This window comes from Poecilia reticulata, chromosome 3 (assembly GCF_904066995.2).
Source record: "Poecilia reticulata chromosome 3, P_reticulata-male-v2, whole genome shotgun sequence".
Classification (NCBI taxonomy): domain Eukaryota; kingdom Metazoa; phylum Chordata; class Actinopteri; order Cyprinodontiformes; family Poeciliidae; genus Poecilia; species Poecilia reticulata.
The window spans coordinates 27,048,646-27,075,418 of record NC_088832.1 but is presented as its reverse complement, the minus strand read 5'-3'; the positions used below and the strand labels follow the sequence as shown (position 1 = coordinate 27,075,418).

General features: G+C 38.5%; 1 protein-coding gene across 3 annotated transcripts in view; it reads left to right on the top strand.

The window, feature by feature from the left end:
- The window catches only part of LOC103462632 (transcription initiation factor TFIID subunit 4), a 100,130-nt gene that overhangs the window by 4,961 nt on the left and 68,396 nt on the right, over nucleotides 1-26,773 (top strand). Inside the window, exons 2-9 of one of the 3 annotated variants that reach the window (XM_081605384.1) lie at nucleotides 1,504-1,658; nucleotides 6,850-6,996; nucleotides 7,908-8,060; nucleotides 8,429-8,551; nucleotides 8,946-9,035; nucleotides 9,453-9,662; nucleotides 18,269-18,344; nucleotides 19,257-19,371. In XM_081605384.1, the coding sequence (XP_081461510.1) occupies nucleotides 1,504-1,658; nucleotides 6,850-6,996; nucleotides 7,908-8,060; nucleotides 8,429-8,551; nucleotides 8,946-9,035; nucleotides 9,453-9,662; nucleotides 18,269-18,344; nucleotides 19,257-19,371 (1,069 nt within the window). Of the gene's footprint in view, nucleotides 1-1,503; nucleotides 1,659-6,846; nucleotides 6,997-7,907; nucleotides 8,061-8,428; nucleotides 8,552-8,945; nucleotides 9,036-9,452; nucleotides 9,663-18,268; nucleotides 18,345-19,256; nucleotides 19,372-26,773 lie in introns of all 3 variants that reach the window. The other 2 variants (XM_081605383.1, XM_081605385.1) reach the window with 2 other exon arrangements.

Here is a 26,773-nt window from a genome sequence, read left to right as displayed (position 1 = left end):
ATTGCTAATTGTAATTAGCCTGTTCAATAGTTCAGAAAGGAAATTCCAGATATAGATATAGGGATAAAATATAAAAATATAATTTTTCTTCTTTGAAAGGTTTCAGATTTGAAGTCTGGTTTTTAAGATTGCATCTATTTCAACACAAACTGAATTATTTGCTGAACAAATTGAATTATTCAATAAAAATAACTAATTAAATTTTTCAAAAAGCAGCAGTCTGCCTCAAGAATTGCTGGACGTTTTGGATTAATACTCCTTCTCAAGTAACAATAATGTTGTTGTACAATTCCCATTTGTTGAACTGAGAGTCTGGAGGGAGCTAAAGATCAGGGTGATGGCAAGGAGGTCTTCCAACCTTAGAGGCATGTATCAACAGTAGAGAGAAATAAACCTCCCTTTTAACTGGAAGAAATCTCCAGTAAAACCAGAACCTGGCTCAGTACGAGCGACCATGTGCCAAGACTGATGGGGTTTCAGAACACATAGAAGATACACCAAAAAAGAAACGGAATGACTTTCTATGCTTATGAAAAGTAAAAAGTTAATGGAAAGAGATGGAGAACGTTTAGTTTTTGGCAACATTATTTTAGCCCATGCCTCCAGATGTAGCTTCAAGGGCACCAGCCACCGAAGTCATCGGTCCAACTCAGTCGCTCTGAGAGCAGAATGTACAACTATTCTGTATGCATTTTGTTCCAGTCTCACTTCCCATTGGTTTTAAATACTTTTAAGAAAATATTTATTTAAACATTTCAAATATTCCACATTTATGGACATATGTTTTGCTTTTCGAACTGAGAATTTGATAGTTTTTCTAAATGGAAATAACTGTTTTCTTTGACATAATTGAGCAGTTTTATTGATTGTGCTTCTATTCTTACTTTCTTTGTTCATGGCCAGTAGCCAGAAGGGTTTCTGTGCTGCCCTTCCTCTGAGTCATCTGACCTCAGAAAAAAATTATTTAGTCTAACAGTATCATAGCAGGGTCAGAATATACGGTCAACTTTGTTATTTACAATAAACTGTGACAAGTTGTCAATGTTATAAAATGAAATGCATTAGTAAATTGACCAGAGGTCAGAATTTGACAATTTTACCTTAATTGGATTTTATTCGTCAATGTGTACATGTATTAACTAACAGAAGGCTTCTTCTTTGAGTTTGTTGAAAGCAGAAATGAATGTTTTGATGCTTAAATCTGAATGATCGTTTAGTTTCTTCATATTCTTTTGATTTCAAAGCTCTTTCTACCTCTATTGAAGTACCTGCCGTGCAGTTTTGGCTTTTTTATGTGTCCTAGTTCCTATGTGAAATCTGTTTAAAATCTTAATTGTTAGGTCAGACCTCAAAGAACAGCCTTAAAACCAGACATTGATTTCTCCAGTAAATGGGAGGGAAATTGCACGGTACATGAGATACAACAACATAATTGAGGAATGGGCTTTGGCTGTTTCTTACTCATGACTTAAGCGCTAATAGTCGTTCCTCGCTGCCTTGCAGGAATGGTGCTGGTGCGCACTGAATTGGGCCAGCTGGTGTTGGTTCCTCAGCAGGCTTTGGCCCAAGCCCAGGCTCAAGCCCAGGCCCAGAACAACATCTCCCCGAGGCCTGCTGCTCCAACAACGGGAACGTCCTTCAGAGTAACAACTCCACAGGTGAGACTCGCCTCCAGAGCTCAGTGCTAGATACCATCATGCAGTGACATCCCTTGTTCTGGTGTGTTATGTCTCTGTGGCATGGCCTGCTTTTACACTCACTATCATCTGATTGTTTATAGGTAAGGACAAAAACTGAAAGCATGCTGCTCTTTGGTAACTTTCATATAGATTCATTCAAATTATTATGATTTTTTTAATCTCATTTTCATTCCTTTAGAAGTCATTAGATTTTTTTATTGTTTTATACTGGAAACGGAAACAGCATAGTTGTAATTGAGTTGGGAAATGTTTAGGTATTCAAAAATATATATATTTAAAAATTCAATAATGCAACTATTGTAAAAAAACAAAAAAACAACAAAACAAATATGTCATTTGTTAGGCTGGTTGGTCTGTAAATGTATCTACATTTGAACCAAGCGGAACTTGATCTCTTTTTTAATCCAGATATTAAACTTGTTAAAGAAAGTGCTGATGACATGCCCAATATTCTCATATAAGGAATTTTGTCCTATCAAGCATTGTCGAGATATGGTCTGAAAAAGTCGGTGTGTTCTTCCCCCCCCACCCCCCCCTCCCACTGATAGACATATTGGGACATCACAGTCAGGCCCCCCTTTATGCCAAATTATAACCACCTTATAATCTCCAATATCTCCTGACATTTGAACTTACTGGATCACAAAAAGTTTAGGAAACATAATTTCCTTGTGAAGACTTTTGTAGCCCTCTTTGCACTCAACACATGGTTCCTCCTTTTTCCATAAGAAACGTGTAGGAACCCAGTAAATCAACACAGCACTACACTGAAATGCTGCTAAATTGAGGTCTGCTAAGCTAATATATCCAATGCAACAGGCAACTGTTAAATTAATTTGAACTTTACATTTATTTCTTGTAGCAGCTGCTTTGTGTAGAACAAAAAGTGAACACTTTGAAAGAGCAACCCACATATCTTCATTTCATTGCAGCTTAAGGTGCATTTTTATATTATATTAGGGCAAACAACCATTTTTAGCTTTTGAGAGCAAGAGTGATCATGGAAAAAGGTGTAACCCCATGTCTTCAACTCTGCATAATCTGAGTTAATCTCACGGTTGGTGACCTTTGTGAAAACGAATATGACTGATTGAATTTGATAAACTTTGATCTTTTTTCACACTGTTGAGCCTGAACCCCGTGAATAAATGCACGGCTTAACTCTAGTTGTTAATTGCAGTGTGATTGATATCTTAAAACGCCTAATTAGAACAAATGGATATACTTGATTATTTTATCCATAAATTCAATTGAGATTAATTGGTGAATTAACATCTCAAGGCACCATAATGACTCCACGGGGTCCTCTCATAAAAATTTAACGGGTTGCTGAATCATTAATAGGAATTGGATTATTATCACCTGTGGATACATCATTCATTTGGAAGCTGGAACTTATGCTTCTGGGTGCACACCTTTGGAAAGTACTAAGTGTTCAATTACAAGGTAGGTAAATGTTTAGGTCCTCTAAGTTCAGATCAGTTTTACTGACACAGAGCACCTGCCAGGTAAATAAATGTCTTTATGATTCAGAACAAACCATTTAGTATTTTCTCAGTCATTTATTGTGTTTTTCTTTTTTTAATTTTCTAATAATAATGTTATTGGTCAACTCTAAAGCTTTAGTTATAACTATAAATGAAATATGAGAATCTGGAGTCCATTAATGTTTCCAAAAAGTATTTATCTCTCAATAAATACAATCTAATTTCTTGGTTAATTGTTTATTTATGGAATTGTCACTAAATACAAGTATTTAAAAGAAATGTATATCCCTTAATTTTTCATGGAGATGAAAATAGTTTCCATCCCTGTTCACTATTGTGGGAGACATATAAATAATTAAAGTCTATATGCTATTATTGTTACTTGAGTTATTTCTCAGAGTTACTGTTCTTCTGCTATTTGAAGAATATAAGCATCATAAATTGCATGTTATCTAAGCTTACAATTACAATGCTTTTTGACTGGTTGTTGAAGAGTTTAAAAAAGGATGAAAAGCGTTTTCTTTTTGTAGAAGCCTGACACCCCAAAAGTAACACAGTCTTTAGACTATCACTTTCCATTTGTTTTTTGAATCTGTACAATCGTTTTGTGTGTTTCCCTTCATTATTTCCAGTAAAGACACATACATACCCACTGGATTAAAGAACTCGTTTTTTGACAAAATGTGTGACGTACGATGGAGCTTAAAGGGGCTCGACTAGCGAGAGCTTGCTGCTCTTATAGTATGATAAAAAACACAAAATAAAATCCAGGGTAACCACTTGTCTTCAGAAGTTAATATAAATACTTTTATTGTATGTCAACCTTAGAATATTAATGAGCAAACTGCACTATGGTGACCTAAGAACACACAGCACAGGGCAGGGATAAAGTGTTTGAGAGGTTTAAAATAGAGTCAGGGTACAAAACAATGTCCCAAGTTGTAAAAACCTATTTGGAGTGAGTGTTGTGTTAAACCAGGAAACAGCCAAGATATTCATAGTAACTCTGGAGGAGCTGAAGAGATCAAGATCTCAGGTGTGAGAATTGTAGTGGTTGAATAATAGCCATGAGCTTCAGAGATCTGACCCTTTTTTTTGAGGAGTAACAAGAAATTAAACTATGTATTGTTTTCCTTCCGCTCCATAATGATGTACTTACTTCAGTTTAATCTTCAATCAATTGAAGTTTGTAGTTGTGATGTTTTAAAAGTAACTGCAAAGACAAAACATTGACAGTAGAGGGCAGCATTTCATTACTTAATTTTCCAATTTGGTTCGTCCTGCATTTATTCTCTCTATTATTACCTTCTCCTCCTAATTTCTGTGCAACCTCAAGATAAGACAACATTTTGGTTTTATATCTTTATGCTTTATTTCAAAAGTCAGTGAAAGCTAAAGCATATTATATCTGGGGAAACAGAAGAAGGTGGTAGAACTGACATAAAACATTTTCAAAAACGCATCCTCTGTTTGGGTTCATATGCACAATGCCGAATGTCAGGGTTTAAAATTCAGAAATGTAACATTCTGGTGTATAATACAACCTTGCAGGTAGTTCTGCTCCCTCAAAGAATAAACTTTCATACTTTTTAAACCTGGCATTGAGTGATTGTTCTCATGAAATGTTTTTGTCTCCATATTCACGAGAAAAACTGTTAAATGTTAGACAGTAAGTTGGTCAGGGTGTTGTGGATAGAAATCTGTACCAGTTCAGAGCAGAACTTTGCTTCCAGCCAGCCAACCTGCCTCCATCCTGACATGCTCCGCTCAAAAGAGACTCGCAGATTGTCGTCGCCTCTCCCAGTCACTCTGTTGACAAATTAGTGGGCCGCGGCGTTGCCGTCTCGACAGGAAAAGCAGTAGCTGCGAAATGAAAGGGAATGGTGTTTATTCCCAGAGCTCAACCCCTCTGTCGGCCTGTCACTCTTCCTATGAGCCCGAGGGGAGAAACGGAAGGCATCCTGAGCTTCCTTCCTTCCATACCTGTTAAATCATTCATCATCCAACTGCCTGATTATTTTAAAAAGCTAACAAGGCTTTGGTTCTCCAGTGTGCTCATGTGGGAGTGAAAGTGAGCACGAGCGGGGCATAGCTGGGGGTGGGATGCACCCCGTGGCTCATACCTCCCCCCCCATTCATCCGTCATACACTGACTTCCCCCAACTCTTTAGCTCTACAAAACTTTTAGTGGAGGGGAAACTCCCTCCTCCTTTTCTTATCCTACTTCTGCACTGAAAAACTGCCCACGTTTTCACTGTGTGCATGAAACTGCAGTTCAGATGAGCGTAAAACCGAACAATGTATCGGATCACTATATCAATATTTGCTTGGATGAAATTGTAATTGTGTTTGAAGGGTCATTCATACTATGAATGCCATGACTATATTTAGCCAGTTGGATGCTCTCTGGCTTCCCTTGATTCACATAATGTGTACATTTTTAAGTGGCTAAGTTGCCAAAATTCAAAGTAAACCGCACCGCATTTCAATATTCATCAAAAGTATTGCAATTACACGTTTTCCTAATATTGTACAGCTTCGTTTGAGCCTAAATTTAGAAGCACGTGTGTTTGTGGAGGTATTTCTATGACTTCTTGGTCTTTTCTGGGTGCCAGAGGTCAGAACCGAAGGCCTCCTGGGTTGTTTTGGCCAGGAGTTGGGCTATATAGTAGCGTGGTGTCACACTTCCAACACTTATTGCTTTCCCTGGCTTACAAGGAAGACAGATCCAGCTGAAAAAAACCACCAAGTCTTTGTATCCAAACTAAAGGAGTGCCACCCTTAACAGTTTAAAACAAACTACAATTAGCAGAATGTCTATTAGGTTGACAAGAAGAGCAAATAACCCAACTAATTATTTGGCCAATATTAGCTTGTTATAATTATGTTGATCTCTATTTATATTTTTATAAGATTGTCAATATCAAATGCACAATAAATGTTCTGGACAACACTTTCAGAGCAGTAATAATCACAATATGTTTGTGTTGGCAACAGGAGGAATAAATGTGGCTTTTCTGTTTTTAAATGAAAGCTGTTAGATCATGTTCTTTATTTCTATTAAAATGTTTGTGCGTAAATATTGTGAAGCAGTCATCTTATTCTAAATAATATGCTGAAGTAAAAATACAGCTTCGCATGGCTAAAAACAATTACGGCAGTCATTTACGTATGGTGAAATAGTCATAATTTCTCTTTCATGTCAGGGATTTTCTTCAAACGACTATAAAGAAATTTATATTCCCTGACTTAAAACGGAAAGATCAGAAGATTTGAACCGTCTTCCTGTGATGCAAGCTGTCAAACTGCTAGAATAGTGAATTGCTTTTCAGACAAGGGTCCCATCATCTAATAGAGACATTTTTCTTTTATTTGAGCTTTGATAGAGAAAAGAGATTACTTCACCCTGCTTTTAAGATTATTCCAGCTTTCCAGCATGACATGCTTTGTTCCACAATTTTCTTCCATTTACACACATAACATGATGGGAACAGCCAGGGCCTGCATGACGTCCTGATTCTCTGCAACTTGGCTTTGTGTCAGTCTTTACCGCCGCCATCATGCTCACACCATCTTCTCTCCTCCTTGTGACCTTTCTCTACGTGTCTGCGAGGCACGCTCCGGCTTTTTCCTTATCCTGTTGCTCTTTTTCTTTCCAGCAGTCTCCTGCAACTTCTCAGACCACAAGGCCATGCCCTTTGACCCCGGCCAAGATGGCACCGTCTCCCTCTCCCACACCTTCCAGCCCTGCCCTCCAGACCTCTTCCTCCTCTTCTTCCTCCTCCTCCTCTTGTCCTGCACTCCGCCCTGTGAGCTAACTCTCCTCGAATGATGAATTCATGTTTTATTCCTGCAGCTGTCCTGATAGCTCATGTCGAGAAACAATGTTAGGATGTGGCTTTGTTTTTGAGAGGATGTTTTGCATGAATTATTTCTTGGAGTTTTTTTTTCTCTCTCTAAGGAAAATCAGAATTTATTTATTATGCTTTCTAAAATATCTTACCAATAGGTTCTTTCCTGGGTTATTTAACTGCTATCAGATGATGTAGAAGTGTTAGCTTTTGGTTGCTGAGAGACCCTTCTAAACCGTTTTAGGCTCTGGTTAGTCTGCTTTGTTTGAGCTCTAGTTCATTTGTCTTGAAAGTCCGGTTTGTTCGGGGAGATGTGAAGCGCAAACCTAAAAATTTAGGCCTGGCGCAGTACTAGCAGGATAGCTAGCATGTGTTCGTTTACCCAAGACAAAAGAGAAATCTTACAACCACAAAAATCTGATGCCATTCCATTTTTGATTGCATTGCGTGAAGAAGGACGGTGTGCTCATGTCTTCTTCAGAGGTTTTCGTGTCTTTTCCTTCAGAGCTTCTTGATGCAGCACTGAGTGCGCTTCAATATCTGTTTTTTCTTGTCAATCATTCACGCACTTATTATTAACTAAAATATAAAAAACAACACTACAGCAGAGGCTGGAGTGTCGTGCCGGTAAGGTGGTGCCAGCCATGAGTGAGCATCAAGCATAGGTTTAATAGATAACTCTGTTTCCAAGCTTCTTGCTTGTCGCTGCCTCCCCTCTCCTCCTCCTTTTCTGTTAAAAGATGTCCGCTGAAGTCAGGAGACCAGATGTGACAGGAGCGCCGTGGCGCCTGCCTCCTGTTCTCTGTGGCCTTGCTGCGAGCAAAGCGTCACGTCCTGTTTGTCTCTCTGTCTCTTCCTTGCTCTTCCAGAAGGGCCCGGTGGCACCGACCGTGGCAGTGACGGCTCCGCAGCAGACCCCCATGGTCATGACCCCCCAGGCCCAGGCCCAGCCTACCTCCCAGCCAGCAGCACAGACGCAGACGAGCGTCGCAGCGACCCCCGGAGGTCCGGTCGTGTCCCAGGTCTGTTCTCCGCCATTTCCCAGGAGGCCAGCGCTGGTTCCTGGCACGGACAAGGAGTCTCACACATGCCCACAAACATTTGCACCCATGCATTCACACTAGTGCATACCCAAGGACATGCAGCCAACATGAACTCTTGCTTGTTTGTAAGGCTGAAACGATTAAGGGGATTAATAGCGATGAAATGGTTATTGAAACAATAGTCAACTAATTTAGTGGTTGATTAATTTTTAACTGGAGCATACAGACTCAAAAAAAGGCCAATTGCTGAAAGAGTAATATTCTCATCTTTATTTTCTAATTTAATTCATTTTACAATTTTCTATTTTCTTTAAACATGGTAAAAAAATATTCACCATGTTTCACAGGAGATGCAAGAAAATGTGAAGAAGTGTAAGAATTTCCTGGCTACACTTATAAAGCTGGCGTCACACAACTCTCCGTCTCCTGAGACTTCCAAGAACGTCAAAGCTCTGGTTCAGGATCTGCTGGTGGGTGTGAGAAACCAAACAAACTGTATTGTCTTCATTATTACATAAAGTGGATAGCAGCTCTTTTTAACACGGCAGACATTAATGAAATTGTATTTTTTGAACATCTGACTAACTTCAGGTGGTAAATAGCATAATTGAACTAGTCAACTTTGACCTTTTGTGTGTTTTGTATTGAATATTTCCAACCTGTAGATGGCAGCATGAAACTTTTTCCAAAATCTACTTTCTGAACTCATGAATGTTCAGCCTTTGTTTTAGAATATACTTCAAGGTTTTAGGATGGGGATTTCAAAGCCTTATCGTCTTTGCAAGTGTTGGGGTTTCAGTATCTTATGGCCAAATCACCATGTTAATCTGCCTGGTTCTTGTTTCTCTCCTTTCTGACTGACAGGATGCCAAGATTGAACCGGAAGAGTTCACCAGCAGGCTGCAGACTGAGCTCAAGTCGTCTCCGCAGCCTTACCTGGTGCCTTTTCTCAAGGTGGGCTTTTTGTTTGGGGACATCTTTTTAGTCTATCAATTGAAATTAAAAGGCTAAATAGATTTATTCTGGTATTGATAGCTGCAGGAGACATGTCTTTGAACTTTTTTTTACATTTTGTCACATTACGACCACAAAAGTTTATTTTATTTGGACTTTCTGTAACAGACCAACAACAGGTAGCTCACAATTATGAAGAGGAATGAAAAGCGCACTTAGTTTTGAATAATTATCACAAGTAAATATCAAATGTGCATGGCAGGTTTGATACGCATGCTCCACGTTCAGTCATAATTTAATAAGCAACAATAAAACAACCAGTGTACCCGGCTGCTGAACTTGTTGTTGCAGCTGTATATGCTGCTTTGTGTTGCTGTGTGACTGCAATCTTCATGACCTCCCTGTGTGCGTCAACAGAAGAGCCTCCCGGCCCTGAGGCTGTCTTTGCTGAACAGTCAGCAGTCCCTGACCCAGCCCCTGCAGCAGGGAGTCAAACCAGCAGCCGGCGGCACCCCTCCTGCCATGGTAGCTGGGCCAGCTGTCCGCATACGGCACCCTAACAGCGTCAGCACCACTGCGGGTGCCAGCGTGCTGCCCGCTGGGACCGTCGGACATGCAGCTGCCATGGTACGTACAGAGCAGAGCCGTGCTCCTGTGCAGACACAAACACGACAGCCATGTTCACGAGCACGGGTCCAATTTAAATTGAACTGAAGCCCTCAATGACTCATGAGAAGAAAACGCTTACACTGTTGTTTTCTTGACATCCTGAATTCATTAAACGAGTATGAGGAAATCCTTGGATCACTGTTATATCATTAGTTATTGGTTGATGGGTTTTTATATCGAGCTGTATTGTAGAATTCTGTGATTTAATGCCTCACATGTAAAGGTGAGTTTAGTGATGACGCAATTCCCCCTGAAACTTCAGTGATTGGGAAAGAATAGATTTGGATGGACTCAAATCTCTGAAAGTACCCTACCTTTGATAAACAGACCTCAACAAGCTGCAGAAAAACCAAATGCTTTCTGTTCTGGTATCATTCTAGCTGGATATTTGACCACTCTTCTTATCAGAAGTGGTACAGTTTATTTAAATTTGTGGGTTTCCTGGCACAAATCTTGGGTTTTAAGCACAGTCTCTACATTTTTATTCATGCTGAGGTTAGGGTCATTCCACATTGCTAATATAATTCAAAAATCTGTTTTCTTGTGTTTTTTTTTTTTTTTTTTGCTTCATTGTCTGGTTGGAACACCCAGTTCTGTCCAAGTTTCAATATTCTGACCCAAACTTCTGCCCTCAGAGGAAAGAAAGTTGGTTAGGATCTTGAGGAAGTCAAAATGCCTTCTGGAGAAAATGAGGCCTAAATATGATCTGAGACAAAAGTTGAGCTGTTTGATCACATGACAAGAAATATGTTTAGAGGCGTCATGAAGCTTTCAGCGCAACAAACACATCACCAGCTTCCATTATGATGATGGTAGCATCATGCTGAGGGTCATAATGGTACTGATGCTTTGCACAAAGTGGATAAAATATAAACCAAAGACTAAACCTCTAAATACTTGAGCTTCTTTCCAAATCAACAGTTGGATGATTAAAACTTGGATGATCCAACAGGACCATGATTACAAACGCATATCAGAACTTTATAGAGTTTAAATAAAGTTTCATTACACTTTACTGAGATTAAACCTGAAATAATAGATAGCTGGCAAACAGAAACATTACTAATGGGTTTCATTCTTTTTTGCTGCTCTCAAAGCTTGAAATCTGTGCAAAATTCAAGTCATGCAGGTGTCATATGGGTATCACTCTGTTTGCTGGTCTCCTTCTGCAACAACAGGATCTCCTTTAAGAGTCAAACTTTTTCAATGTATCTAATTACACAAAGACGGCTTCTTATCAGCCATGTGAAGGTCAGACAAATCGCCACTCCACCTGTCTCCAACAATTAGTGACATGTTTCCAGATTGAACAGAAATAGATTGTAGTTTGAAGGCCCAAATGTGGCTGTTTTGAAGTTGAATATTTAGTGTCTGAAAATGACATTTATACTCTGTGCACAATTATTAGACATGAGAGCAATTTGACCATATTTTCATTTTTATGCATACTATCCACGCTGAATAAACTTGGATGCTTATTGGGTTTAAGCTTATCAGGTGATGTGTATTTGTGTAATGAAGGACGGTATGGCCTAAGGACATCAACACCCTTTTATCAAGGTGTACATAATTATTAGGCAGCCTCAGGGCTTATGGGACCAAAACAGATTTAACTCACTCAGAAAAATTAAAAAAATGAAGTCTTTCAGAGGGATGTAGCACTCTTGAAATTTCCAAGATATTTGTGTGTGATCACAGAACCACCAAAGCTTTTGCTGTAGATCGTCAAAAGTGTCGTAAGAAAAGTATTGGGGGAGGGGGGAGTTGCAAGTTAAGACAAAGAATTGGAGAGGAACTCATACTCCTCTGTGTGGTAATAATGCTCTAACTTTTATCAAAAGTTCACCAATCAGAACTTTGTGGCTTATGTTTGACCCACTGACGTCAATGTTGGCTTTTCTCCTTTGAGGTTTATTGTATTAGGAATGTTTATGATGTGAAAGAGAACACTCCCCCGTAAAATGCGGTTTTACTATTTTAAAACAAAGACAAGAGTTTTATGGAGGGGACATTGTATCCATCTTAAATTGAAAAGGCAGAGCTAGCATTACAAAAACAGCTGTCCCTTTGTGCACAATGTAGAAAATTTAGATCTGTACCCAAACTTCGAGATTTTCAGGGCGCTGCCAACATTACCATATTCATCATGTCCTGTGATAGAGATTGAAAGCACAAAGTAATAAAAAAGCTACTTCACTGTCCTCCATTCCCCTCTTCCTATATAAGAAGTCACAAAGTCTTCCTCTCTCACTCTTTTGCAGCCTGAATAAACCATAGACATGTTAGTTCCCTGTTGAAGAACTTCTTATCTACCTTTTCTTTTCTTTTTAATTTAAGCACCTGATTGATAGTGGAAATGATTAACTTGGACTCTCTTCCTCTCAGTAATGTGTCCACACTGCATACTCTATCTCTAGCTGTTGAGATAATAATACTAGATGAACTGCAGAGCCCACATGTAGAAACCAGGAGCCTCACCAAACAACTGTAATGCATTACAGATTGTTTATGGGATTGTTTAAGCTGAAGATAGGCGGTCTTCTGCGGTTGGCCAGATGTTTTCACACAGTTCAAGTAAGGTCAAACTCAGAATAGTTTGGCGTCAAGTGGAGGGTTTGGGCAAACTACAGGGTTCTCTCAATTCTCACACCTTTGACATGCTTGCTCTCTTCTCTGTCTTTTCCCTTATCTTCCTCCTTACTTTAACTCACTTGTTCTCCATTGAGTTAAATGTTGAAAGGCAAAGATTGAGAACAAATGACACTTGGGAACATTTTGTCAGCCTTAAAATACATCTCGTATCACTGCTATGCAGATGACATTCAGTTGTGAACCTTATTTCACCCAAACAAAGTGTCTAAATTTCAGTTTCCTAAAGTGCCTAGATTCTACTTAACAGTGGAAGGCAGACTGTTTCCTTCAATTAACTGAAGACGGAACTGAAATAATTATCTTTTTGAAGCAGAAAAACGCATGTCTTGGATAAAGGAAACACTTGGATCTCTTGGTTTTTGGGCAAATTCACTGTTGGGAAGCTTTGTATAACCCTTGATCCTACTTTTCCTTTGGATGCACACGTCAAGTCTCTGTTTCATTTCTGTTTTTATTGTTGGAAATGTATTGCCAGACTAAGCTCCATTGTGTCATTTCCTGAGCTGAAAATAATAATTCATCTTTTGTTTGATTTCAATCAGATTATTGCAAACCACCATAGACATGCCTTAGTAAAACCTGCTTAGATGATTGTAAATTCGTCAAAGACCTGCTGCCAGGCTTCTGACAAAATCCTTCAAGTTTTCACTTGCGAGTCCAATCTTGGTGCTGCTGCATTGGCTTATGTTTTTATTTTATAGTGCAATTAAAGACTCTTTTACTGACTTGGACAGCTCTTCGTGGACAGGCACCAGGTTATCTCAGAGGTTGGTGGACGCTGTGGCCACTTTTAAAAGCCAGTTAAAGCATTATTATTAAAATCTGCTTTTTATTAAATTCTCTTGTTTTTTTTATTCATTGCTGTGAAACACTGGGATTTTTATATCTTGAAAGACGCTATATTAATAACGTTTTACTTTCTTATTACCTTTAATGTATGTGGAAACTTGCAAAAATGATATGTAGTTTGCAAATAAGTTTATAGTACAAATTATTTCACGACAAATACATTTACAGTTTTGCATAAAGTCCAAGCAAATTTATTGGTAATTTGAATTATAGATAAAATTGTTAAAATGCTAAAATTATTCTAATACTCAGGGTAAAATCAAAGTTGAAAAGCTACATTAGAATGAAGTTTGAGGAGATGAATTCATTATGCAGGTAGAAATGAAAAAAAGATATGCATTTAATTCTCTTTTAAAATGTTCACACTTTAAGCCTCAGGTAGTGAATTTCTGAGTGTGTGCCATAATGATGACCAAAGCCTAGTTAAAACCTGGTTTTGGAAGGTCTGAGCATTCTGGAGGATTCATAATATTAGAACAGTTCTGATAAATAAGATGGATTTACACCATCTTATGAACAGCTTTATAAACATGTGAAAGGATCCTAAAATTAATCCTTGAAGCAAAAGGTTTCAAGTTTTCAGGTTTTCAGTTTGATATGTGCTCTCTTTCTATTTTTTCCTAACAAATGTGCAACTAAATTTAGGAACAAATGTAACTTGTGCTGCATTTCCTACAGACACCAGAAAGTAATAGATGTCATAGTTTGAAAAATCTGCAAGAAACAAAAGCTTGCACTCGTGTTTGTTTGAGGGAAATGGTTGTACTCTGGCAATATTTAATTAATAAATATTCTGCACTAGATGAATAGCAGGATCTATAATTACTGGTCACTACCCTCAAATTAACTGACATTGTAGAAGAAGTGTGTGGACAATAGGATAAGTTAACAGCCTGCGGGACCTTATCCACACTCTCACATCAGTCAGGCGATTTTTGATCCACACTTTTTGTACAATTCTTCATCCAACTGAGACTTGTATGTAGTTGGTAGCTGTTTATAAAGGAACATATTTCACCACAGCAAATAATTTTGTTAGAGGTCTGGACTTTAATTTGGCTTTCACATTTCTGCTTTTCTTTTTTTTTCAGCCGTCCTGTTGCAGATATCTTGCAATGATTGCAATCAATTGGCAGAATTTCAGCAGTTGGACAGATGGCCTCACATTTTTTTTTTTTACAGAATATTGTAGTATGACAGGTTTGCTGTCTAAAACAAAGCTGGGAAATTCTTAACTTCACTGATCATTTTAGGGCTGCACAATCCTAATCAAAATGGTGATAATGATTATTTTTCTAAATATTGAGATAATGTGGATTCATTAAAATCATCCATTGATTTTAATCTTTAAATGTTGCATGAATACAGAATTTTTCCATATCCTTGTTGTGCCATGTACACATATTTGCTTCAAAATAAAATTGGTCTTTATTATTCAGCTAGATTTGGGTACTTTTAAAACCAAACAGCTTACAATGGCTTGCTAAAGAAGAATTAAACCTTTATACAGTTTGTCAAATTAGAACCACTAACATAAGGGTATTTTATTGTGCTATATAATAGACGAACGCACAGCACTGTATATTTGTAAAGTGAAATTAAAAAAGAGTAGGTCTTCAAATTTGTTTAAAAAATATCTGTGTGACATAAGTCTTCATATGCAAACCGTCCTAAAAATCATTAATAAAATATTCAGATTCTAAAAACTGAAAGGCTGAACAAGGGACATCATCTTTTTGGAAAACAAACTGCAAAAAGATACTCTGAAACTCTGGAGAAGCTGGAGAAGCTCATGTGTGAGAATCTACTGACTATACTACTTTGAATTGCCTTGTTGCTGAAAATGTGCTATATAAATAAAATTACCTTGCCTTACCTTACTATTGTGCACCATCTTCTATGAAAGATGGTGGTGGCAGAACCATGCTGTGGGGATGCATTTCTGCAGCAGGGACAATCTGACTATGCTTGATCTTTTTTCAAAGAAAAATGGGCAAAACGTTCAGTCTCTAGTCAAGCAAAAAATCCCAACAAAACATATAAAACCTAACAAAAAAAACACTGAAAAGTTTGTTTTTGTTGTGGCAAAATGAATTAAAGTATGGGTGTTTTGAATACTTTAAAAAGGGTCTTCAAGTAAATGCATAAAATGTTTTTAGATATTAATTTTTATCCTATTTGACAAATATTCTTTTTATTTGATAATTTAATAAGAAAGGGATTGATTGCGTGCTTTGGGATCATGTGAGTAGTCATCCCAGCATCGGAGAATTGGTTTAGTCAGAGTTCTGCTCTCAGACCAAAATGAAAACAGCAATTTTCACTTATCATCTGCCTTAAGCAGGACCTGTGGGTTAGACACCTGATATGCTTTGGTGTGGCGTTCCATTTGTGGTACAAAATCACAATTTTGCGAACAAAAATAGAATTTTATTAACTTTTGAACTGTGCATAACAGTACTTGGAAATTGGGATGATATATGTGCTTTTGTTCGAGAGGGTTTTTCAACAAACATGCTTGTATTATAAGTCTAGAGAGAAAAATGTGGGAAAAAAAATTGTGTTCTTAAATTATACAGTTAAAACATAATCTTTACCAAATATTCCTTTCATGCAGAGCTTGAGATTTTGATTTGAATTTTGATTATGAATATTATAAATTATTGCCCAGTTATAATTTATAACTATAAATTATAATTTATAATTTATAACTGGGCAATAACACTTTATAACTAGTGTCAATTATAAAGATATAATTGACACTATATCTTTTATAGTGTCAATTATAAAAGATATGTGTGTACTGTCCAACTTTGTAGCGGTGATCACCTCTGAAATCCAAACTGAAACTTAAATTTATTGAACTTTAATTTAAAATTATTGCACTAACAAAAACAATTGTGTCTTATACATTAGTCATTATATTCACAAATCCAAACTCGACATTTGGCCAAACACAATTTAAATGCAATCTTGGTACTGTAGTTTGCTGTTAACCCTTCTCCTTGTGATTTTCAAACTTCCTACCTTTTCCAGCTTTTATTTATTTTTTTATTCTGTGTTAACTGTGTCGCCAACTAGCCAGAGGTGCTAGCTATCTCTGCCTATTATGAATGTATTTTTACCCTTCCCTCCCACTCCTGCAGACCCCTGCAGTGGATCTCTGGGAAAAATAGCCTCTGTCTTTTTTGCAGTAGCTTGAACAGTAATATAGCATGTGTCAGGGAATGGAAAACAAGGCTAAAAAATATGCAGCAAGAAGCAAAATGGTAGGAATGGATGGCTGAGCCAGAGGGTCGGCCTGTAGCTGCTACCAAGGAAGGAAGTGACTCTAATAGCCCAGCATCAAGCACCCTTCATCCCCCCCCACCCCTCACCCACTCTATCTGCTCCATCTTCTTTTTCTCCCTCTTTGTCTAAACTACTATTTCACTGAGGTCTTGACTTCATTTCGCCTTTTTATCTGGAAATACCAGCAAATATAGGTCACTCACAGAGCACCTTGTGAAATTATTGATACGCATGAACATTTTCACATTTTGCCACATTACAGCCGTATACCTCAATGTGTTTAATAGGATTATTATGTGACAGACAAACCCAAAGCCATCCAAAATCCTGAAGTCTAATGTAATAATGAATAGCTCTCATTCTTAAACAAATGAAATTATTACATTTGTGGTATACATGTCATCTGCTCCCTTTACTCTGTCACTCCAGTTGACTAGTCACATTTGTGTAATTTAATAGTTGTGTAAACAGCTGCTCTGTAAAGTCCTCAGAGCTTTGTTAGAGGACATTTGTGAACAGACAGCAGCATAGAGGAACACAGATAAGAGATAAAGTTGTGAAGACGTTTTATGGCAGGGTTAGGAGATAAAACATCACATGCTTTAAATACAGGCAGCAGTGTTCAGTCCATTATCTAAAAGCACTACTGCTCACCTACCTAAAATATTACTGTTCAACCGAAATGACAGGCTGTTCAAGATGAGCGTTATTCATAGAAGTAGGAGAGGTTCACAGCCTAGAGTGGAGAATCAGCTCACAGGTGTACATTATGTAAACCATTTGCATGTGAAAGCATGATGAGAAGAAAGTCATGATAAGTCTTGTTTGTAGTCATTTAAGGGAAACGGACAAACGTGGAAGGAGGAGATCTGACCAGATGAAACCAATATTGAACATTTTGGCCAAGATGCAAAACCTATTTGTGCAGGAAAACAAATACTGCACAATATTGGGGCTGAAAATAAATGCATGCCACACTTTTTAGATCTTTATTTGTTAAAAGAAAAAGAAAAAGAAAAAAAAAAGTCCATTACCAGGAGGGTAGATGATTTTTTAATTCATTTCAATTTGAACTAGACTAACTGGTAATGTGAATCTCCACATGTGGCTAAATGATTCGACTTCTTCAAATGAAGCAAAACTGGTGTCAAACGTTTGTGCTGGTTTGTGCAGCAAAATTTTTTATTTTGTCTCAAAGGTATTAATAAATGTTTCCAGAGGTCATCTAAGGTGAACTAGCCCTGCCACACTAACAAAGTCAAACAAATTTGGTGTCAATTAACTGTGCCACAAAGTTTTAGCTGCACAAACATGGCACAATTAATTTATATAAGTTTTTAAAATCTTTATAACAAACAAAAAAATTTGCTTCAAATGCAGCGCATTTGATTGACACCATATTTTTGATTGATTTTGTAGATGTGGGGGGAGTGGTTGACTTTTGAACATTTATTAATAAAACATCTTTAAAATTATAAAGGGAAAAAAAAAAGTGTTGCACAAATGTTTGACACCAATTTTGTTTTAATTCGGAGAGAGCTCCTGCAGATAAATTTAAGTAGATAAGACGCAAGCAGCTGTCGGCCAGTTTCTCATTCCTATTCTGCCAAAGGGTAAAAGCTGATTTTCCCTTGAAACAGATAATCATCTATAGAATGAAAGAGTGGTTAAACAGTTGTGCCGTAATAAATGTTTGTAAATTTTCCTTCTTTTCCTCTTTCTGATTTTTATCTCCGTCTTTCAAAATGCTTTAATAAAGTTTTTCTCCTTAGGGCGTGAAGACAGGAGGGACTCTCAGTGGTCCGATCCGGATGCCCATGGTGATCACGCAGTCCATCAGACCACAAGGTAAGACGCTTTCAGGGCATCTCCAACCTTATTGGACATCACTGAAGCATTCATGTGTCTCAGAAAAATAATAACAAAAGAAACTTTGCGATGGGAGGCGACACATTTTTTTAGTTAGAGATACAGCAAAATAGATTGAACTTAAGGCTGCCGTTAGTGAAACTGTAAATGTTCCCTCGGTAGGCCGGAAGATGTGTAAACAGACAGGAGCCGCAGAGAGAACAGGTGCTTTTTCCTGCTCGGTTATAGAGCCTCCTCAAACATTTGTGCTGCTGCTTACTCACACTGATTCACAAACACTCTTCCCACAGAAGCCCGCAAATATCGCCCCCAACGCCAACCGAGTGGAACGCTCCCCTAAGAGAGCCGCATGCTCTCAAGTGGTGCGTGTGTGCGAGCGAGTGTGTGTACCTGTTTTCGCATGAGCGTGTGTCTGTGTACGATCGGAGGTGCATACAAATTTGATCTACCCCTCTTCCGAAGATTGCCTGCAGTGAAAGATCTGTAGGTTGTTTTATGCCCGTAAATTGGAATGCGGGGATAGATCTAAAAATACTTCTCTGCGCCTCTTGGCTAGGAACATGCCTGTTAAAATCAAGTTTAAATTCACTCTGGCAGTCCTTGTGCCTCTCCGGAAAAACGTGTCTCGGAGCAGGATGCGTTTTAGGAGTGTAAGGAGAGCCGCTGAAGCGCAGTGATATTGACAGAGCGACGCCAACCTGGGTTGGTTCATCTAAGCCCCCCACCTTCCCTTCACCCCCCTGTGAGGAAGACAGAGACAGCTAAAGGTAGTCCTTAGACAGGAGGATATCTGATGCAAATAGAAGGGGACACTTCAGTGATAATATTACTTTTCTTTTTTATTTAGCTTTTTCTCCTTCTTTGTTTTTGTTTGTCCCCTCTCCTGAACAGGAACGATAGGGAAGGGAGCCATCATACAAGCAGGCAAAAGTCCCATGGGCCTGCCTGTTCAGATCTCTGGGAATCAGAAAAACAAGCTCAACGACCCCGGAGGAGGCTCTTTCAGGTACAGACTGTGTGAAACACGTCATTCCCAGATGCCACCACATGGGGGCAGCATTTTATCAAGCAGCTTTCTCCATGACTACAGGCAACTCTCTCAGCTAAGGCTATGAGTGTTTATTGGAGCTGCCTGCCTGGCCACCTGGCTGCCTGCCTGCCTGCCTGGCCGGCTGGATGATCGGTGGTCCTTTCTCTCTTCGTGCTCATCACATAGCAACACACTGCCAACCAATAGATCACCCTCACACTCGCCCTCTTTGTGCCAGTGTCACAAGTCATTGGCAGGACTGCAAATGAGCTAAATCTTAATTTAGAAAAAAGATAATTGTGTCCAGATGGTTGGAAATTCTGGATGCTGTTCTGAAAATACCTTTTGGTTAAGTCAGACATGCGGTATTACGCCTGCAGCTTTGCTCTCTTTCTCTCTCGCTCTCTGGTCTTGTCTCTGCTTCTGGTGGGCCTTTGTCTCCAAACATAAAAGGTTCCTCGCCCACATGCTGGCCTTTGTGGTCTATGCTGTGCGTGTTTTTTCTGTTTGTGCAGCATTTCTGTGCTGGTTTGTACGTACATGTTTGCATTGCTTACATCTTGTTTGTACTCCTGCTGGCGTGCACTTTCAAGACTTCAAGAATATTTGCAGTTCAAGCTTGGACTCACGCACGCGAGTAGGGGCAGGCGGCTTAGGATGACCTCAGCATGACTGGGCCAGCGCAAGAAGAGTCTGGGTCACATGGGCCAGCGGGTTCATGGTAATGGCCTCCGTCTCCTGAGGGGAAAGGCATTGCCCTCGGCTCTGATTGATAAACCAATAAATCTTTAGCTGCCTTGGTAATTAAGCTGTCAGGCTCGCTTGTTACTGACGACCTTTTCCCCCCTGCGGTGATCACAGTGGCCCACCACACACGAACGAGCTGGTTTCATCATGAACCCAATAACGCACACGGCACCACAGTCCCAGAGGAAACGCGTCCTGACATCACACACCATATTTTCCTTTAATAAAGGTCAGCTGATAAACACATTTTACACAGTATTTGGCTCCTTGCAAAGAGGGCTGGACGATATGGCTGAATGATTTAAGCGTTTTATTTCTATCAGCCGATATCAATAATTATTGATTAGTTTTTTTTTTTTTGTTTGTTTTAAATATGTGAAATACTGCCAAACTGGTGGCAAGACGTTTCCTGTTTTATCCACAGTTTTCCACATTGCTGCTTATTTTTAAGCAGTTATGAGAGACAGTGGCTAAACCTTATACTGCTGCTGTGCAAGTTACTGGACAGGTTGTTGCTAGGTAACCAACGTGCTAAGGAGTTGCTAGGTAACCAAAGAGTGAGTGAGTTAGTTGATGCCTTTCACCTTGCTTAGCTGTCTGTGAGAGGTTGAGAGGCTAGTCTCTTCTGTGCCTACATTCCCGGGAATGCTGTACGGTTTTGGATCAGAGATCAGTGAAATTATTGAACATTCTATCAGACATTTTGTCTATTGATATTGATCACGTGTCTGTTATGATATATAATGTCATTAATTTATTTTTTAGCACTACTTCCAGATTTCCTTTGTTTTTGAATTTTTGCCAATCAAATTTCAATATTGGACAAAAATACCCCTAGTAAACAGAAAAAGCTGTTTTAAAAATGAGGATTTTTCTAATGGAGGGTAAAACAAAATCTATCCAAAGCAACTTGGTCAGATGCAAGAAGAATAATTGCCCTCTAAACCCAATAATATTTCTGCCACCCTTGGTGCCAGCGACTGCCATCATGTGATTGTGAGAAGAGGCAATGAGTTTATAACTTTTCTATGGAGGAATTTTGTCTCTCTCTTGTTCTAATACATCTACACCGGAGGGTTTTCAGCATGCTCTGTCTAAAGCCATGCCAGAGCATGTCAATCGGTATTGTCTCCGGGCTTTGACTTGGCCAATCCTAAACCTTTTTGTGTTTTCTAGCCATGCAGTGGTGGGCTTGTTGGTGTTCTGCTGCAAAACCCAAGTGTACTTAAGCTGTAAATCACCAGACACTGACTGAACATTCTGCTTTAAGATTTTCCCCAAGTGAACTCCATTACCATCAGCATGTTTGACTGTTGACATGATATTTTTTCCTGAATACACACACCTTCCAAAATATCACACTTTTGTCTTGTCAGTTCATAGAATATTTTCCCAAAGTCTTGGGGATCACTTTGGGCCTTTTTGTACGTCTAGGTGAACAGTGATTTTTGCATTGGAACTCTAGCATAGAAGTTCACTGCTGCCCAACAAATGATTTAAGAGTATTTGTCACAATTTCATTCGGCAAATCCATGATAATCACAACTGTCTAGTGCTTAATTGGAGATATTGTGATGTTTCAATATCGTGAGGCGTATGATGAGATTTTGTTACATCTCTAATATTGACAGACCTCAATAACTTTATTTCTCATCTCATCTTGAATTTCTTCAAATTGGGACAAGAAGACTTGCAAGAGATTTTAATTAATATTAATTAATTCTTGATTAAACAACTTGGAGGAGGTGATTACTTTTTCACCTTGTGACAGCTTGGTTGGGATGGCTTTGCCATTGGCAAATAAGCTCATTCGAAGGCTGATTTTGCATTTTCTCATATTATTGTCGTCTGACGTCGTCTGATATCAACATTAGTTTGATGTGGTGTTGAACATATAATAAAAAGCAAAGAAGAAAATAAATGTGTTAGAGGTCAAATATGTTTTCACACCACTTTTCCCATGTCTTATTTTTGTGTATATGTTTCTCAATACATATAGATATAGCTCTCATCAAACAAACTCGCTGAACTTGGATTGCATTTTGTTTTGTCAAAGGCTTCGTTGTGCTCTATTACCTGCTGTATCAGAATGTTTTCATCGTTTCAGACATTTTCTAGTGAATGTGTGTGTTGTGGCTGTGCAATTAATATTTTTTTTCCAATTACATTGGGTTCCAACAATTATGTGGACAATCTAATTGAGATGAAACAATTATTGGAGATGAAACAATTATTGGACTGCAGTCTGTTTCACAGTGATGCACTTCTTTTGTCCTGTGTTATAAATCTAATACAGCAGTGTGCCCTCAGCTCACCCTCAAAGCTTAGACGAACTTAGACTTAAGCCCCTCATGCAAGGTTGGTCAAGTCATCTCAAACAATGATGGTGGTGATGGGGATCTGGGGGGTAAATACTTTTTTTTTTTACGTATAGATATATATATTTTTTCTTTATACTAATCCATAACTTTATGAATTATGGAGGAAACACTGTACTGGATTTTATTTAAAGGTAATGGTCAACAGAACTAAATACAAATGCATTATTGGTAAAGAAAGACTTTGAGTACAATGTATAATTTTTCTTCACTGTTCCAATTACACAGCTATATATAAAATCTATTAAATCTCAGTAAAATTTCAAGGAATACTTGCACAAGACACTGTTAAAAATACGTTATATTCAACTAGGGCTGAAACAATAAATTAGTTAATTGTGATGAATTGATTATTGAAATAATTATCAGCTAAGCAAGTAAGTACAATTGATTAATTATATATATATATATATATATATATATATATATATATATATATATATATATATATATATATATATATATATAGGAGTTTTTTGTAAAAACTCCTCTAGTGGAATAGATTTAGCTTCACCCAATTCAAATTCTGTAAAAAAAATAAATAAATCCTTTTAGGCAACTTTTGTTATCCAGTCATAAATCAGTTCAGTACAAAAAATAGTAAACATCTCTACACTGTTTTGATAAGTCGAGTAGAAAAGGATGAGCTTTTCACACATTGATGTCAGAAGTATTATTTTAGCTGCAAATGTATCCTTTGCCACAAATGATTAAGTGCTCACCCTCGCCCCCTGTGTCACTTCCTCTTTCTGCTCAGCCTCTCTCCCCAAACCTGCAACCTGTTAGCTCATCAGCCCAGGTTTTTGTTCAGCATTCAACCTCCCTGTACTTCTTTCTCAGTCACTCCTTGTTGGTTCCTCTTGTCTTATGTCTTTATCTCCCCATTGTTTCCCTGCCGTGTTTTGTTCCTGTATTCGTCTTTTTGTTCTGCTCTGGCTACCTGTGTCCCCTGTGGTGTTTTGTAAGTTTTTTTTCATCATTTTTTGTCATTAAACATTCTTCAGCTTCAAGCAGCCTCTGCCTCTCTGCATTTGGGTCCACTTTAAACTACACACCATGACATATAGGAATGTTGTTATTGCATTTTAGGCAGTACAGTTGCATTTTTTAAATGTCTTTCTAATATTGTATAAAACATGTTGAAGAGGGTAAAGAAAAATTTGCAGAGTGTGCCAATTTGTTTTGCAGATTAATCATGAGAATCAAGACAATTTCTTACTTATATAATTGTTAGTGGCAACCCTAGTTGACAAATTTCAAAAAAAGTATTTCATTTGCACTTTGAGTTACTAAAAGTTTTAGCAGTGTCAATGTTTGCAATCACAACATACAGTTTTTAATATACTCAGGTCAAGTAAAATTTCATTCACACAACTCAAAAATAGATCAACGCAAGAATACTGGACCTAAAATTCCTGAGCTACAAAGACGGGTTCATTCACAAAAATCTTTTGACTTATCAATAACAATCAGCAACAAATAGATGAAAATATACAACTACAACTTGGCTGTAAGAAAAATAAATTGACAGCTGGCTTGGTCAGTTTGCACCCACCAGCCTCTCTTCCACCCAGCCTGAATCGTGTTCAGCTGCAGCCAGGCCTGATGTGTGTATGGCTGTCACTCTGAACCGCTGGTCCCAGCGGGCCAGCTGTAGCACAAACACACACATACTCACTGCAGGGCTTGTGGGGTTTCCAATGTAGCTACAGCCTTCTGTGTAAGTGCTTGTACGTATGTGTGCGTGTGTGTGTGGTTTACAGTGCAGAGTGAAAGCAGCTGTCTCCGTGCCCCCCCGCCACACCACCTCCACCCTTCTCCCTCTGTAAACACTCAACATCCGCTGTAATCACTGGCGAGCCAGCCGAGGCCCTTAGCCCTTTGCCAAACGCCAAGCTCAGTTTCAGTTCCACAAATCCAACCTTGTTCTACAGGGTGTACATCCAGCGGTGTGTTTTCCAATAGAATATAAACATGGTACATGGCCCTGCAAAAGTATTCATACCCCTTAAACGTTGAAAAGCTTTTAAAATCACTGATTTTACTGGGATTTTATGTGATGGAATCCATTCATATATTTTTATTCATACCACTTTACGAACAGTCCATTGCAAACAATTGCATCCAGAAGCTGCCTATCTAGTAAACTGAGGCCAGATCTGTGAAAGCGTCAGAGGGTCATGATAGTAAGTTGAAGGGCTAAGCTTGGTTATCTTATAAAACAATATCTGTACCTTCAAACCTACCCCGACGTGGTAAATTCAAATGCATACACCATCTTTAAAATTTGTTTTTGCAAAACTAATTGAAAAACCTGTATCATTTCCTTCCATTTCGTGTTGGTCTAGCATATAAAATACATTAAAGCCTTTGATTGTAACATGGCTACATTTAAAAAACTCAAGCGGTATGAATACTTTATCAAGGTACCATACATGTGCTTTATATTTTTGAATTTTTCAGTGAATTTGAAACACCATGCATTTGTGGTTTCGTCTCTTGTTGGCCTGTAAACTGCGATCTGGAGTCCTTGTTACGTGAAGAAGGAACTTCACAAATGAAATGTGTCTGTTATCTTTCAATTAATAATTTAGATCAGGATTATGGGTAGCAACAATAATAACTATGTCCATATTTGCTTTTTTGGACAATTCTTTTAGGATCTCTAAGAATTTGAAATATAATAAATACATGTAGGATGGTTTAGAACTCTCATCTCACCTCTGAGATTTTCTTTTACACCAAAATCTTTCCTATCCAGGTATTTTGTGCAAACCAAGTGTGGGTGGTTTTCTGAATTAATTACAGTAACTTCCTAAACATTGTGCTTGTTAGCTTGTTGCTCAGTTGTTTGGCCTCTCTTTATCCATTGCTACTACTGAAACCATTCGGATCATGAGTACATTTTCAGTGAACTGCCCAGGGAACCTAAAGGTGCCTTAAGGAGAATACCTCACTCCAGTGGCTCATCTCTCTCAGCATAGATGCAACAGCATGCATGGCCTGGGTGTTAGTCACAGGGATCAATCAGGGGCCCCCTGCAAGGGCTCAGAGACCTTTATCCACAGGGACAGGGAGGGGGTGTTAAGCGGGTGTGAGGGACACAGAGGATCTGAACAGACCTCCATACACTCACACGCACACACACACACACACACACACAAATGTACACGCACCACTTTTAAATGGCAGGTTCAGTCGTCCCACCTATGGCATGCCCTGGCTGAGACTCAGGCTTGATATGGAAACAGCATGCATATGTATTCAAGTGACCCCCAGCTCCATGTCCCCGAGCCAAACCTGACCAATAACTGAGAGGTTGTCCTTTAGCTTCTGTGGAAGCTAACTACATCGCCTCTTTATTAGTTCAGGGGTACGATCTGGAATATTTTGAATTTAATATTTAGTTCCCTTCATTTAATGTAAGAGCCGTCATTGCTGTTTTTATTTGATTTCAGCCACAGTGATAGCATTTATAACCATGAAGCCAGACTGTTAAAATGAGCATTATGTATTTTTTTTTTTTTGGAGAAGGTTCAAAATGAAGCAGCACATTTTGTTTGATTTCAGATGCAGCTGTGGTTGTACCAACATGCTGTAGCAATAAACCAATGCAAAATTGTGTATAATTGTGAAACCAAAGGAAAATGATCTGAAATCCAGCAGGATTTGTTGAGGTCTCCTAGATAAACTGAACAAAAATTTAAAAAAGAAGTTATTTTGTCGTTCCTTAACTCCTACATAAAGGTCAGATTCATAGAGTACACAAGTAATAGTTGTTGTTTATTTCAATCGTTCCTGTTGTAGCGCCACCACAGGCAAGAGGGGGAACATGTTTTTCAAAGGGTTTGGTCTTTTGACACAGTTCAGTGTGAAAGCAAATCAAACCACACCTGCTAAAAATTCATCAAATGTTACAATTTTTGTTCCCAATCAAACAGAGTTTATTGGACTATCAGGTGTGAAAATACCCTTAGGATTGTATTTGTTAGATATTTTCAATGAGTGCAGAGGTACATGGGTATAGCAGACTTTTACCAGCTTTTGTTTGGCATTAGTTCAGTAGTCCTTTCCATGTTCATCTTTTCTTAAGTCGTTGAACTGGCTGCCTCTCTTTTGACCTTGGAAAATGTGGCCCCCAGCATCCTCAGGTATGCTATTCGGCACAGACCCATACATGTTGTGTAGATTAACTCTGAAGGTTTAATTAGAATGTTGGAAAAAAAAAGCAAGAGAGGGAAGAGAGAGAAGGT